Raw genomic sequence first — 14,890 nt, 5'->3', positions numbered from 1 at the left:
CGATTCGCTTATCTGCGACGCGAATCTCGGCGAGTTCCTGTCATAATTGGATTGACGAGGGTACGGAGCCCGATTGTTCTGGTATTGGCGCTTCGGAATACGGTTTCGGAGCTGGCTCGTTAGTAACCGGGTCCAGAGGGTCCCGGGCACGGTCTATTGTGGCCGATGACACTTCCCCTTAGCGACGGATTCGCGCCCATCTTGCGCATTGTCGGGAACCGGTCCCGGACCCTTCCGTATGAGAACTCGCCGTCGTATTCGGCGCTAATTGTACGATTTCCACTGAGTGGACGCGCCGATGTATAAAATTAACGCGTCGTTATTGTCTCTGCGGTGGACGCCGCTCGCAGCTTAAAACTTATCGATCTCATTGGCATTTCTTGAATATTTTCTCACGATTTCACTCGTCGGAAGTTTTGGTTACGTAATTCTGAAAGTTGGTGCTAAAATACACTCGGAGTACTTGCGATTGCGGCGATTTTGATGTGTCCGTGCCCGATGGTGTAAACTAATTTGCCTTTTGACTTTCATTGAACTTCGTCTGACCGGTGCTAATTGGCGAAACAAACTTGACAGGCGTTCGAAGAATGCGAGCTTCCATAATATTCTATAGCGAAATTTGCAAATCACCATTATTGGTTATTATTGTATTAATAACTACAGTATACAGACTCCTATAGTTCCTCAAACGATCGTTATAATAAGTGGTGAAGCTAACTGATTAACTATTGAAATGTGAAATTTCATATTTTCAAACACTTTGCCAAAATTGTTATTAGGCAAAACCATTTATTACGCAATGCATTACAATAAATGCTCGTCGTTTTGTCTTCCGAAATGGTATCAAGTTCTAATACCTATGCCAGAGAGCCATCTCCTCATAATTGATCCAAAACTTTAAACATCATGGCTAGTGTTGTTTATACAGGTTACCTATGAAGTTGATTAATAGTTTGCCTACTATAGATACAAACCAATAATCCTATTGCAATTGGTGCATTATAATGTATTGCAACGGCACGCGGCGACGCGACGCAAAGACGCAAATACGGAGCCAGAAATAGAGGCGCGCCGTCTGACACCCCGGACGTGCTGCCCTCCGCAATCCAGCACCGGTAAAGCTGCGAGCACATGTGCAGCTTGTAAAGCTGTGAGCACACGTGCAGCTTATAAACTTGTGAATACAGTATGTGCAGCTTATAAACCTGTGAGCTCAGCCACATTGCTGCGTTGTGTACAATGTGCGACATTACGATTAAGATGGTGACAGCGCAATACATCACACATCTTCTTTATTTTATTTTCGTTTTCGTCGCTTCTTCATTTTGATATATTTTCTATCTTCATTTCTATTTCGTCTTTCTAACGAACATCGTGGTCGACGACGCAACGTATCAATCGCACCAAGTCGGAGAATCGACGCTTTGCTATACGAAGTACCTTGTCTTTAACAAAATATGTTGACTAGCCGCTGAAGCTTACAAATCGCACTTCTCCTAGTTAACCGTCTATTGACTAAGGTTTTTACATCACACTGGTTGTAATAAGTCCTCTTGTCACTTTCTAAGTGATTTAAACGGTCGGGTTTTAGTGGGTAGAGCTGCGGTCACTTACCATCTCATCGGCCGTAGCGAGTCCCACATCATACCCCGGTAGTTTCTCCCCAACGTTGCCGGGGATACGTAATGGCATTACCCGACAATCCCGACCCAAAATCCGTCATCCATATAGATCCGTCATTGCTGTTTACCCTGTCCACTGGCACATTACCGTTGTTACGCAAAATGAACATACCACAAGAAATCACCGAGTCTCGCGGTGCATAATAATGCAATTAAAGTAACCGAAGACTTCGTTATTGTAGTACTCTACATGCCAGATGTGAGATGGCCCAGATGCTTCCAATACTTTTAATTCAAATAAACTCAATTTTATTGACTGTTTGCTTCGCAGTGACAATGTCGCAAATTACTTAATATTATTATTTACTTAATATTAAGAAACAATTAATTAACCAAAATTTATATTCTTCACTCCAAAAGTCTTTAATTAAGTAATAATTGAGTATAACATCTTAAATAATTGTTATTTTAACCTTAAAAAAGAACATTAAAATTGCCAATATTCTATGCTGCCAAAAATTAATTATTCAGTAATTTAGATTAATAGCAAATATTTTTTACTCATATAATAGTTTATATTTCAACTTCATCGATATCTCCAGCGGCGTCGATGACAACTCCTCTATTGATTCGCTAATATTGAGAAAACATTCCAATATATCATTTCTTTAATAAAAAATACCATTAATTGCCGAAGATGGTACGGTTTTTTAAACGTTCCCAGGCGGAGTCTCTAATATCGGTGTAGATCGCGCTCCATTTAATGTTTCGGTGACGTTTATACTGACAATAAGAATTATGTGTTTCTTTGTAAACGGACTCCATAAATCAGCGAAGAATAGAAACGTATTATTTAATGAATCATTCGTTATTTTTAGATCATATTTCTACTACCGTTGTTTATAAAAATTCCATATAATTTATAGCTTCAGTGTACACCTACGTCGGAATATGTGAAGTCAGCTGACATTCTTCTGCTGTCGGTTTCTAGGAGTTATTTTTAGCTCTAGTTTCAGCTTTGGGAGTTGACCTTTTAAATGTGTCAGTTATCAGACGTTTGAGAATCATTATTATCTCGACAAGACGTACTCATTAATGATTCTAATATTGGCATGAACCCATATGAGTTCATGCACATGGATTTTTCTAATTCCCCTTGGCATATATACCTACGACCCCTTCCCGAGAACTTCTAAGAAGGCTCTATTCGCTTGTCTACATCACAACTGCAAATGAGATGCTTCCAAATGTTTCCAACAGCAGAACAACGAAAAATGTTGGCTCGTCGCCAGGAGTCGATCGTTTTGGTTTCGTTTAAAGTCCCATGTTCAGAAGTGATCAAATAGGCTAATGATCGTGATAATGATCATCGTCTGTTAAGCGTCATGACATTCATCCAGTAATTATCAGTTTCACGATGTTCTTGTGTGTGTGTTGATGATAAAACTGTCCAAATTCAAATGTAATTCCTATTTCGAATCCGCTGACTTCTTTTCGTTGGCCACTTCTCGGTAACTTGTCTGCAAATACGGATATGAACGTGTTACTTTTGACATTTGTGGTCTGGTCGGATACGCTTGTTCGATTTCAACCTCATTGGGTGTCAGAAATCGATGCGTTTAAAAAAAAGTGTGACAGAATCAAATTATATTTAGCATTAAATAGGTTGAGTCGTCTGCGTCGCGGCATCTATGCAGACATGATGCCCGTCTGCGTATGTGTCTGAGGGCGGCTCGGACGCGCTATTTGCGGGCGGTTCGGACCCGGCGCGTGGGTTCGTCGCAGTCTCGCCGCTGTGGATAATAATAATAATTAATACAAAATAACCCATTTGTTACCGCGATCTGGCCGGTGACGCTGTTCTAGTTTGTATATACGCTGACGTCACCGTCTGGGAATCTGGCGCGACCACCGGTACTCCCTGACCTACCTCCAGCTTCGCGCTGGACCTACCGAATATCCTAGCTACTTGCTAATCTCAGGACACGCTCCACCTTGCTCTTCCTCGATTAACCACTATAGAGTTGAGAGTGAAGTATCAAATCGAAGATGTCTAGAACAAAAAACGCCACATATTATCATAATATATTACCTACGTTGTCAAAAAAAGTCTTAATTTCAATAAATTTTCCCCTAACGGTATAGATGTCCACTATCCATGCCTACCTTACCCTGAACAAGGAATTTTCCTATATTTCCTAATCGCGAACTTTCGTGAACTGAGTTCTAATCAACAGTGATTCAATGCGCCGAGCGCCTCAGCAATTAACATGCTCGGTACAAATTCTTCGCGCATGAAACCCATGTTTATTGTTCCGGTGTACAAATTCCAAATTGGTGATATTTTGGGCGTGATGTCAGTTAGTGTCGTGCTCGGTGTTCCCCGGCGCTACGTGAGTTGCATGCGACAACCGCGGATTACTGACCGTCCACGGTTTTTCTACCTCCCCCAGGACTTTTAAGCTGAAGATATATGGCTCATTCTCGTAAAATATCTAGGGCAAAAAATCTCCGAACGGATAGTAACGCGAACAGACACGGTCTTCGTGTTATGTGTAATGACTAATGAGTCGCCAATTAACCAATTAACGGTGATGTTTTCATTGAGGCAGAGAACCTTTATTATGCCCCAACTTTAAGGTTTACGGAAAACCTGTAGAATTTTAGGTTTGTAGAGATAGGCTGTATGTAAATCAGCACTCAGCAGTTCTCTATAGTCTATCACATAAGGTGCAAATCGTCTGTTTTCGAAATGACTCTATAATATAATACTTTGCAGTTGCAATAATGCTTTGCTTGAAAATATAAAAAACCTGAGCCCCTTTTACAAAATATTGATTTTCACCGTTAAAATATGATCCCCTCAACATTTTACAATTTTGAAAGTAAAATATTAAAAACCGATGCGTTCTATTCTTCGAAATTCTTAAGCTATATCACCTATCAATAATAATATGTCCTTGTTCCATATAAGTTCAAAATGGGGCTCAGATCTTTGTCATAGTCTGCCCAGTCTATGGGTTTTTACTGATATTAATTTTATGGCTTCTACGAATTCTTCCTATTTCGTAGATTTGTTTTATCCTTTTTCTTAATAATAATTTTTCCTTGAGGCCCCTTTAAATGCTATTTTAGGTTCACTATTCAGAACTTATTGTATTACTTTTCTACATTATTTTTAAAAAGCAATAATCACAATTACTGAGATTAATTGAACTCGTTCGCTTAGATACGAATCCCCTTTACCACCTTCTATAATATAGTCATAAAATTTCTAACTGTTTTAAGCGTTTCGAAAGTCTTGCACGTCTGTTACGAATATACATCGGGGGCATAACAAATATGTTTCGCCGTAAGTGCGGGTTCGAGGGCCGGAGTACGGGGAACCGTTTTATTGTAATGGGCCGTAATTCCAGCGCGCTTGTCAATGGGCATTGTGGTCGGCGGCCGTGAGCCCACCACCTAGTGACGTCACTCCTGTCACTCAAGGATAACAACATAGAAATGCTACAGGCAAAACGTGAGATATCGGTCGTACTCAGGGACATATTTTAATGGTTTCTTAATTCTTTTAATTTCAATGAAGAGTCTGACAGAAAGTGTATCAAAATCCGCGCTAAATTAAAGTTAAGGAAATGTTTCTAGGACGGCTGTAAATGTTTGTAAAACATATCTAACAAACCTTAAAGTCATATAAAACATTGCAAAAGGCAATAAAACATTTGAAGAGAAAGTTTTTTTTTTATGGAATAAGGGGGCAAACGAGCAAACGGGTCACCTGATGGAAAGCAACTTCCGCCCCCATGGACACTCGCAGCATGAGAAGAGATGCAGGTGCGTTGCTGACCTTTTAAGAGGGAATAGGGTAATAGAGGAGGGTAGGGAAGGAAATAGGGGACGGTAGGGAAGGGAATAGGGGAGGGTAGGGAAAGAAATATTGGAGGGCAGGGAAGGGAAAAGGGTAAGGGATTGGGCCTCCGGTAAACTCACTCACTCGGCGAAACACAGCGCAAGCTGTTTCACGCCGTTTTCTGTGAGTCCGCGATATTTCTCCGGTCGAGCCGGCCCATTTGCCGAGGGAGAATCGTGCCGAAGCATGATTCTCCCTCGGCAAAAATTTTTCAGCGGCAGATTGCCACTTTTGCGTATGCTAAGGGCCTGATTAGCCAATAAAAGACGGCGAAAGAACTGCCTCGGAAGAACTACTCAGTCTACGGACTGTCACACGTACCTATCACACGTCTCTTTTTACCACGCTGTGTTACTGATAGTGACATCTCGCTTGCTCAGGCCTTTCTTTCCCTATTCCGCTAGGTATATTAAATCTATGCTGTGTACTAACTAGTCCTTGCTCTGAGATTCCAGTGCCTTGTACTCGCTGGCCTCTCGTCGCACGGTTACGACGAGTCTCTTTATGTCCGACCATTGTACTCGTCTATTGAGGACCGTATATCAATTTGGCCGCGGAAGCATTAAATCGGCCCTACAGGATATTTGCGAATGTCATTAATAAATTCGGTACGTAGCTTCCTTGTCGTCGGTTCTGTACTAGCTGTAGGGATTAAGTATTTGATCTTTATATATCCGTTACTCCTGTCTTTTGAATTTTGATGTTACCGCTTGATACGCAATTGCAGTTGTACTTGAAACGATTGTTCTGTTGTTATTGCCGTATCCTTGTAGACCTTACAAGTTCTTACCTTACAATTCCTCAAGTACCAACAGAGAAAATTATTCATAGGCGGAAATAGGTACTTTATTTGGTTGTGTTCTACTTACGAATAATTAAAAAAATCGGCCAAGTGCGAGTCGGACTCGCGCACGAAAGGTTCCGTACCGTTATAGAGCGAAAGTAGAAAACATTGTGTTTTTTGTATGAGAGAGAGTAATATTTATTTTATTTTAATATTATTATTAGTTATTATTAAAGTACAAATATAATTAAGGATGCTGTGGAAATTTCAAGTGCCTAGCAGTTGTTATTATTAATTACGAGCAAAAAAGGCCAAAAAAGGTATCAATGATGACAACAGGTAGGCACTTGAAATTTTCACAAAACCCTTAATTATATGTGTTTTTAATAATTAATATTTTTATTAAAATAAAATAAAAAAATTCATTTAAGTTAAATTATTTCCCATACAAAAAACACAATTTTTGGTCTATTTTAGCTCTTCAACGTTACGGAACCCTTCGTGCGCGAGTCCGACTTGTACTTGACCGACTATTAATATTCGTAGGTTGGGTTATATCAATTTTATATGATTTGTGACCTGTCGCCTGGGCATCACATAACTCGACCGAATTACGTAGGTCCGCTGTCTGACTTTTAATCAATTTGTATGATAGTACTTTATCGCAATATTTCCGTGAAACATTAAAGTAACGGGGGGGGTTAGGTCCTTACTTATGAAATTGGCGTTTTGTATGGGAGGAATATAAAGTCGATTTTTTTTTGTATAATATTATATTTAATTAATCAAAGTATGTATCATTGTTATCGATGCATTTTTGCCATCTTAAGAGTGAGCACACTGAGACGGGCCGTGCCGGGGCTCATCGCAAAAATCCGCCTCCATACAATTTGTATGGAAAGAAGCCCCGGCACGCTGAGCCCCGGCACGGCCCGTCTCAGTGTGCTCACTCCTTTAAGGGTAGTTCGTTGATCCCTTTACTAAAAAAACGGAGGGACGAGAGTCAATAAAATCTTTGAATGCGGTTTGGACTGCCACATCTGAGTTGAATTTTTTTCCTTGTAGGAAATTATCTAAATTCCGAAAAAAATGGTAATCTGTTGGAGCAAGGTCCGGGTAGTACGGTGGATGTCGCAGACATTCCAATTGCAGCTCCTCCAGTCTCGGGTTGTCCAGGGGGCTTGTTCTGAAGGTAGAAATTTCCAGTACGAAAACGTTGGAACCAAAACCGTACATATCGTGTTTTCTTTTACGACACCAGCGACATACACATTGACATTAATAATTATTCTTCGAGCTGTTTCTGCAGCACTCGTGCCACGGTAGGACCTGATTCGTAAAGAAAGCGATATTTCAATTTTTCCATTGTGCGATATGAACGACTCCAAAGAAAAATAATCAAGAAAAAAACAAATGAATGACAGTTTTGGAAACTCAAATGTACCAAATAAATGAATGAATTTTGAATTCTTAACCAAAGAGGAGATATTTGAGATCAAAGCGTTTTGTTTTGGCGTTTTGTTGTGCAGACCGTACAACAAAACGCCAATTTCATATGTAAGGACCTAATATAAACTGATTTGTAGTGAATCAGTTACTTCTGAATACCAAATTTGGGTAAATAATTGTGATAGGTTAGAAACTATATTATACTGTTCTCATAATTTAGGGCCTCTACAATCTTCTGAATGCAATGAAAAATTGGAATAAAAACCACTGACGGAACTAAACTTGTAATGAGTTCATCAGGAAATATTAAAAGAGATAAAATTCTATTGTTCATTGTCCAAAAACCCATACAATAATTTATGATCGCACGCGTACCTTTTATTAAATATCAAATCAATTTAGGGTGATTTATGTGTTGTGACTTGGGCCGCAAATGGACGCAGCATAGATAAGTGCAGAAGGTTAACTGTACTTTAATATCTTATACCTACTCATCTTTCTGTAGACGATACGTATTGTGATGTGGGCTTGGTTAATTTAACATGTAATATTTAAAATCACCTATATCATCATTCATCAGTCTGGATTACACATAAGTTATGTGTAGGGCCCGGATTTATATGTAAACTAGCTGTCCCGGCAAACGTTTCTTTGCCATACTAAGTTTTTCGCCCGTATTATTTTATTGAAGTGACTAAATAAGTATGTCACCATGGCAACGTCCATCGCTATCCCGTCGCACAAACATGGTCGCCGTCAGTCTCGAGTTGTAATAATTTACTATTATTTATTTAACAAATGCACTTATCAATATAAAAGTACCCAGTAGCCGATTCTCAGACCCACTGAATATGCATATGTTATAGGCAAACTCCGAAGCTCCGGCGCTCCTAGGTTGGACTGGTCAATCCTCAGGTCAGACTGAATGACTTAGTCAAAGCCCAAACAAATGTAAATTTTCGGCCTTTGACTAAACAATTTTCGTCAAACCTGGGAGGGACTAATTTGGTCAGGCAAACGTCAAAACACAATTGTATTAAATCGGGGTTTGACAAGTCAAACTCCGATATAGGTATGAAGTGTCTTATCTTCGTATATTTGGAAGCATTTTATCATTTAAGCAGCTTTCAAGTCTTAACCGCTTAACTCTGCCAGTTCTGACACCTGATTGGTCAGCTTACGTGATTTTCACTTTTATATTTGAGATGCTTTGAGAGAATGCCGTGTGGCATTAGGCCCGCCTTTTGTACGATGTGCAATAAAGTATAAAATAAATAAAGAAATGCTTTGGAATATACGGAGGTTAGTTTGTAAGATTAGGTATAAAAAAATATCATTTTAAAAATAGGGATGATGACAAGGTCAAAGATTAGCGAATTTTGTTAATAAAATAAAGAAATCACGGTGAAAAATAAGTGTTCCCAAAATTTCAGCTCGATAGCATTTTTATTTTTTTTTGTTATGCGCCTTCAAAGTTGGATAATGAAGTCGTTTTTTTTTTTAATTAAATTTCTTAATATTTGTATACCATTCGATATCTTATGCAATTAAAAGCAACTTTTGTTATGAAAACACTTTCATAAACGCAGTATTTAATATACCTATCGAACAAATTTCTCTCCCGATGCGTACAAACTACGAAAGAGTGACGTCAGTCTTTCGTAGCACTTTGTATGGAGCGTTTTGGGCAGGTCTATTTTATGAGATGTTTGAATTGTCATATCTTGGTGAATTTTAAAGCTATCAGAGTCATTCTTTCAGTGATGTTTCTATTTTTTAAGGGTCTTTCAATTACCAGTAAGAAAAAAAAATTGTCATCGAGCCTATTTTGATGTTTATTGTTTTAATAATTTCTTAAGTAATTAAAATGGAAAATTAATCATTTTTCTGACATGGTGAGGCATTAACTTTAATGTTAATTGTTTTAATAATTTCTTAGGTAGTTAAAGTGGCAAATTAATCATTTTTCTGACATGGTGAGGCATTAATGTTAATGTTAATTGTTTTAATAAAGCTTCTTTATCCACGTTTTTAGTAACAACAACACCGTTTGATTCACTCATCTTCAATTTTACACAATTACACGCCCGCACGCTCAATGAACGAACATGAAATGACAAAACAATCGGTCGGAACACCGCGAGAGACATTATGAACCTGTTTAAACATGTTCAGATCAACGATTGACCGAGTTTTGCAGTCGCTTCTAGGATTGACTAGGCCAAAACCGAAACAGAATAATTTACTTTCGACGTTTGACTGAAAAGTTAGGAGCTCCTGGGTTTGACTAAAAATACTTCAGGCAAAGGGCGAAATTGAAATGTATTTCGGGGATCGCCTGACGGCTTTGGCCAAACCTAGGATAAACCAGTCCTTCCGCGAAGAGACTGTGTATCGGACTTTGGCTATAACACATATAAAATTTGGTTAAAATCAGTAAAGCCGTTTCGGAGGAGTACGCGGCCTAACATTGTGACACGAGAATTTTATAATATAAGATTAAACTTACATATTTTTGTTTTATTTTTTTCGATTTTCGATTCGATTTTCGGCCTAGAATGTGTTTTTTACATGAATCATCATGTTAAGGCTACAGTCTTGCAAAATTCACTCGCTGCGAATTATATGCGCATTTTTGTATATATTTTTTTGGACAAACTAACAATAACTAATGAAATAACACTAAATATTATTATTGCGTATAATATAAGTAATAGCTAGTTATTTTTTTTTAAGTTCATATATGTGGATAATGTTAGGTAAATCAAGCGTTAAAAACAGCTCTTCGTGCCCAATGTCATTTCGAGTTGTGTTTGTGCGCTTAGTTTATGGCAATAAATAATCTATAATATAAAAATGAGTCGCTGAATGTGTTGCTAAGCGCAAAACTCGAGAACGGCTGAACGGATTGGGCTAATTTTAGTCTTAAAATATTCGTAGAAGTCCAGGGAACCTTCCCTGGACTTCTACGAATTTAAGTGACACGAAGTTCACCGGGACAGCTAGTATAATTTAAAAATCTGTTCAGCGCATAATGAGCTCAACATTCTCTTCTTCAAAATGCCCAGATTAGTTTTTTCTAATTAACTTTCATTTTTTTAATTAAGAGGCCACAATTTCATCAAAATTATGTGTTTTTATCTCTTAATAAACGGGTTATTTCATAAAAACTTTGCATCGTAAGTATGTAATAATTAGATATTTTTGATGCCAAGAGTTTAATAAAGCAATTAATACAAAAAAACATTATCTAAATCACCTTACTCCAACAATAATAATAATCTCAAAGACCTTTTTCACTTCACCACTTTCTGAGAAGTGCCGAATAGGCTCTTTATCACTTTACTGTCTGTCTGTCTGTATAATCTCTCAAAAAAGTTGTGAATAGCCTATTCGGCACTTTATCAGAAAGTGGTGAAACAGGCTCTAAGAGTACCTACAATAATAATTATAGTAGATATAAAGCGAATTATAAAGTTTTCGTAAGTAGGAATTTTTACTAGGGTTTGCACCTAGGGTTTGTTACTAGGGTTTGCAAGCGGATACGGATAAAATAAAAATAAAAAAATAATAAGAAAAAAACAAAAAACGCGGGTACTGTAGGTATTCCACCGCCCTCGGAAACACCTCGATTTCGAGAAAAAGAGATCCATCCACGATATTATGAATGGACATATCCATCCATCCTCACATTTACAATGATTTAAATGTATCATAATAATATTATAATTATACTCTTAAATTTTAGGTTGCAACTTGCTCCATATCAGGGGTGACGTTATAATTTTAGAATATTTCCGTTCCATACTAATAATAAAAATTAGTTCCTGCTCATCGTGAGGTAGTTTACATTGCTCATTTACGTCTAGAATTCAATTGTACTTATATATATTCCCAAATCGCCGAATTCCGTCCGTAGCGGTCATTGACATGACAGAACTTGTCACATTTCATAATTTTCTATACAAACCGTGATTGACAATGAAGTGACAGTTATTTCTAGTCTAAGGGAGATTTTTCCGATGAATCTTTAATAGCTGTCTGTGTCTCAAAATCTCCAAATAATAACTTATACGATACGATATATAGAGATCGCCCAATGGTCGAAATTCGACCTTAGTTTTAACGACATTAGGACTACTACCTATATTTTGTAAAAAATATTGACTTTATCATTTTTTTTCAACTCTTGTCTCTGGGACTTAGCTGTTCTCAGACTGGCCGTGTAAGCATTGTCTAATAGTATCTTAGATTCAATAAAAAAAAACTATAACCCATTTTCAATTTCTCAACTTCTTGTCAATTTGTCAAAATGTTGTCAACAGAAGTTCAACCATAAATAAAAGAGTATAATTCGTATGTATAGGCTTGCCACTCAAAAATCTGTCATTTCTCATGTGTGCGTGTTGTCGTGTGTGTAATGGTTTATTTGTTAAATTTTTTTATGATAAAAGCATAATTTCAAAATAATATTAGTTCGATGCACTCCTTCACCATATAAACTATAACTGTGCAAAATTTCATGCACCAACTGTTCCCCATTTTACGTAAAAAGTGTTACAAAGTTTTTCGTTCGCGTATTAATATGGGAACAAATATAATGACCACCAAAAATGCACTGATACCCTAAACTTGTTTACCAAAAAAAGATAATTAACACCAAAAAAATAAAGTCTAAAATTGCAATACTACCAGCTATTTTAGTCATGACAACACTTCAAATTGTAATCGAACGCCAAATATAGTAAATGATCACCAAATAAAGTAAATGATCACCAAATATAGTAAATGATCACCAAATAAAGTAAATAAAGTAAATGATCACCAAATATAGTAAATGACCACCAAATATAGTAAATGATCACCAAATATAGTAAATGATCACTAAATATAGTAAATGATCACCAAATATAGTAAATGATCACCAAATCCTTGTGAGCAAATCAATGCGATATTTTTGTCCAAATAAATAACTGCGATTGACAAAACATGTAACAAGCATATTATTAACAAAATATTCGGCCAAGTGTGAGTCGGACATGGAGGGTTCCGTACCGTTATAAAACAAAATTAGACCTAAAATTGTGTTTTTGTATGGGAGCCCCCCCTTAAATAATTATTTTATTTTATTTTAGTACTTGCAACAAATATACACAATCTGTGAAATTTTTAGAAGTCTAGCTGGAGTGGTTCTTGAGACACAGCCTAGGCCCTAGAGATAGACAGACGGACGGACAGACGGACAGACATAGAAGTCTCAGTAATAGAGTCCTGCTTTTAGGGTTCCGTACCCAAAGGGTACAAACGGGACTCTTTTACTAAGACTTCGATGTCTGTCTGTCCGTCTATATGTCTTCTTCTCTTTACTTAGGATATTTACTAAATAAAAATATATTTGGTTATAATTTTACATTAAAATGCTAACGTTTAATGTTGGTGATCGTTTAATACTTTTGGGTAACAATGATTTATTTGGAGTCATTTTGTATAAATAGGATAGCGAGATAATAAATCTTTGGTGATCATTTTACATTAAAATGCTAGTATAATGTTGGTGATCATTTACTAATTTTGGTGATCATTTTACTTTAAAATGATAGTATAATGTTGGTGATCATTTACTTATTTTGGTGATCATTTACTATTTTTGGTTTTAAGATGTTAAATCTTTGGTTATCATTTTACATTAAAATGGTGGTCTGTATTTTGGTGATCGTTTACTATTTTTGTCTGTGAAATGTTACTATTTCTGGTGATCGGTTAATTATAAGCCTATTAATATTATGATTTGTCAACAGCGGCAACGGCAAGCTGGCGACGTGGGGCTGCGTCATCGGCTTCACGGTGATGATGTGTCTGGACGTGGGCCTGGGGTAACCACAACCACCACCACCACCACCACCACCGCACGGCCTTCCACCGTCATCGGTACACTGTCTTTTGATATAGGTTCATAGTGGAGACTGTACGGTTATTTTACTTCATGCTCGGGCTAGCAGGCGCAGGAATTTAGAGAGGGGGAGGGATAGTTTTTTTTTTTTATATGTAGCGCACTCCGCTATGTCGAAATTAAACAAACGTAGTAATTAAGGGGTTCTACGAGATTATGTCGTCATTGAGGTGCTATCAGAGGTAAAATAACTGTGAACAGTCTGTATTCGTATCATAATTACGCTGGCGTCAGTGCAATGGTCGTGTTTTAACTTTTTATTTATTTTACCTATATTTATTTTTAATGATAGTTAAAATGTCAATTGTCTTGTATATCTAATACATTTTTTGATAAAATGGTAAAAATAGTTTAAATTATGAATTTATTTGGCGCTGACGTTGGATTAGATATTTGTAGAAAGTAAAATATTTGTATATATTTATACATATTTCAGCCGTATCTACTTTAATTAGTTTGAGTATTTTATAAAACTGTACAGTTTTGTAGTAAAAAAAAATAGTTGCCGAATTGGTTGATGTACTTAAAATTTATATTCCAAATAGTTAAAATCAATAGTCAGCCAGTAATATGGGCTAAATTAACTCTGCCAAATTTAATTTTAGTTTATAACGTGTAAGTATTATAATGTAAGTTACATAGTTAATTATTATGTGCGAACGATTTTAACTCTGCATAGTGTAATTAATTGCCATAGAAAATGTTTGTTTGAGTTAGATATTATTACGTTATTTTGCGTTGGCAAAACTATTATTTCGCAATTAAGTAGTACATTCTAGCGGCTGGCCCTGAATGTAATTTTTTTTTAAATATATCTTTCAAATTATATATCAAGCAACAGTTTAAAGTATGTTGATTTACAAAAATATCGGTACTATTTAAAACTAGTAAGTTTTGTTTATAAGCGTAGACATAATATTTAAAATAAGGGTTCCGTTTTTTGCCATTTGGCTACGGAACCCTAAGAACCCTTTTTAATCCTTTCAAAAAAGTTGGTAAAGGTCCGATCGCCAAATAGGGAGAATTCGGTCATTGACCTACAGCTGCTTATCTCTTTACGCATTTTACTCACAAACGAAAATATTAGTACCTTGCTTCAACGTTTATTTTTATGAGCAGGATGCCAATATTTTTGTGCGCCTGTGAAAGAGAAACCGCTATATAGGTCAATGACC

The 14,890-nt window shown here is 36.9% G+C and overlaps 1 protein-coding gene across 1 annotated transcript in view; it reads left to right on the top strand.

Annotated features, from left to right (window-relative positions):
* Window positions 1-14,008, top strand: part of LOC121738897 (zinc transporter ZIP11) — a 92,223-nt gene extending 78,215 nt beyond the window's left edge. Inside the window, exon 7 of the mRNA XM_042131165.1 lies at window positions 13,564-14,008. Within this exon, the coding sequence (XP_041987099.1) occupies window positions 13,564-13,642 (79 nt within the window). The 3' untranslated portion in view covers window positions 13,643-14,008. The remainder of the gene's footprint in view (window positions 1-13,563) is intronic.
* Window positions 14,009-14,890: the final 882 nt, after the last annotated feature.

The sequence above is a fragment of the Aricia agestis genome, chromosome Z (assembly GCF_905147365.1).
Source record: "Aricia agestis chromosome Z, ilAriAges1.1, whole genome shotgun sequence".
Classification (NCBI taxonomy): Eukaryota; Metazoa; Arthropoda; class Insecta; order Lepidoptera; family Lycaenidae; genus Aricia; species Aricia agestis.
The sequence above is the reverse complement of the archived record's forward strand: the minus strand, read 5'-3'. Positions and strand labels throughout refer to the sequence as shown.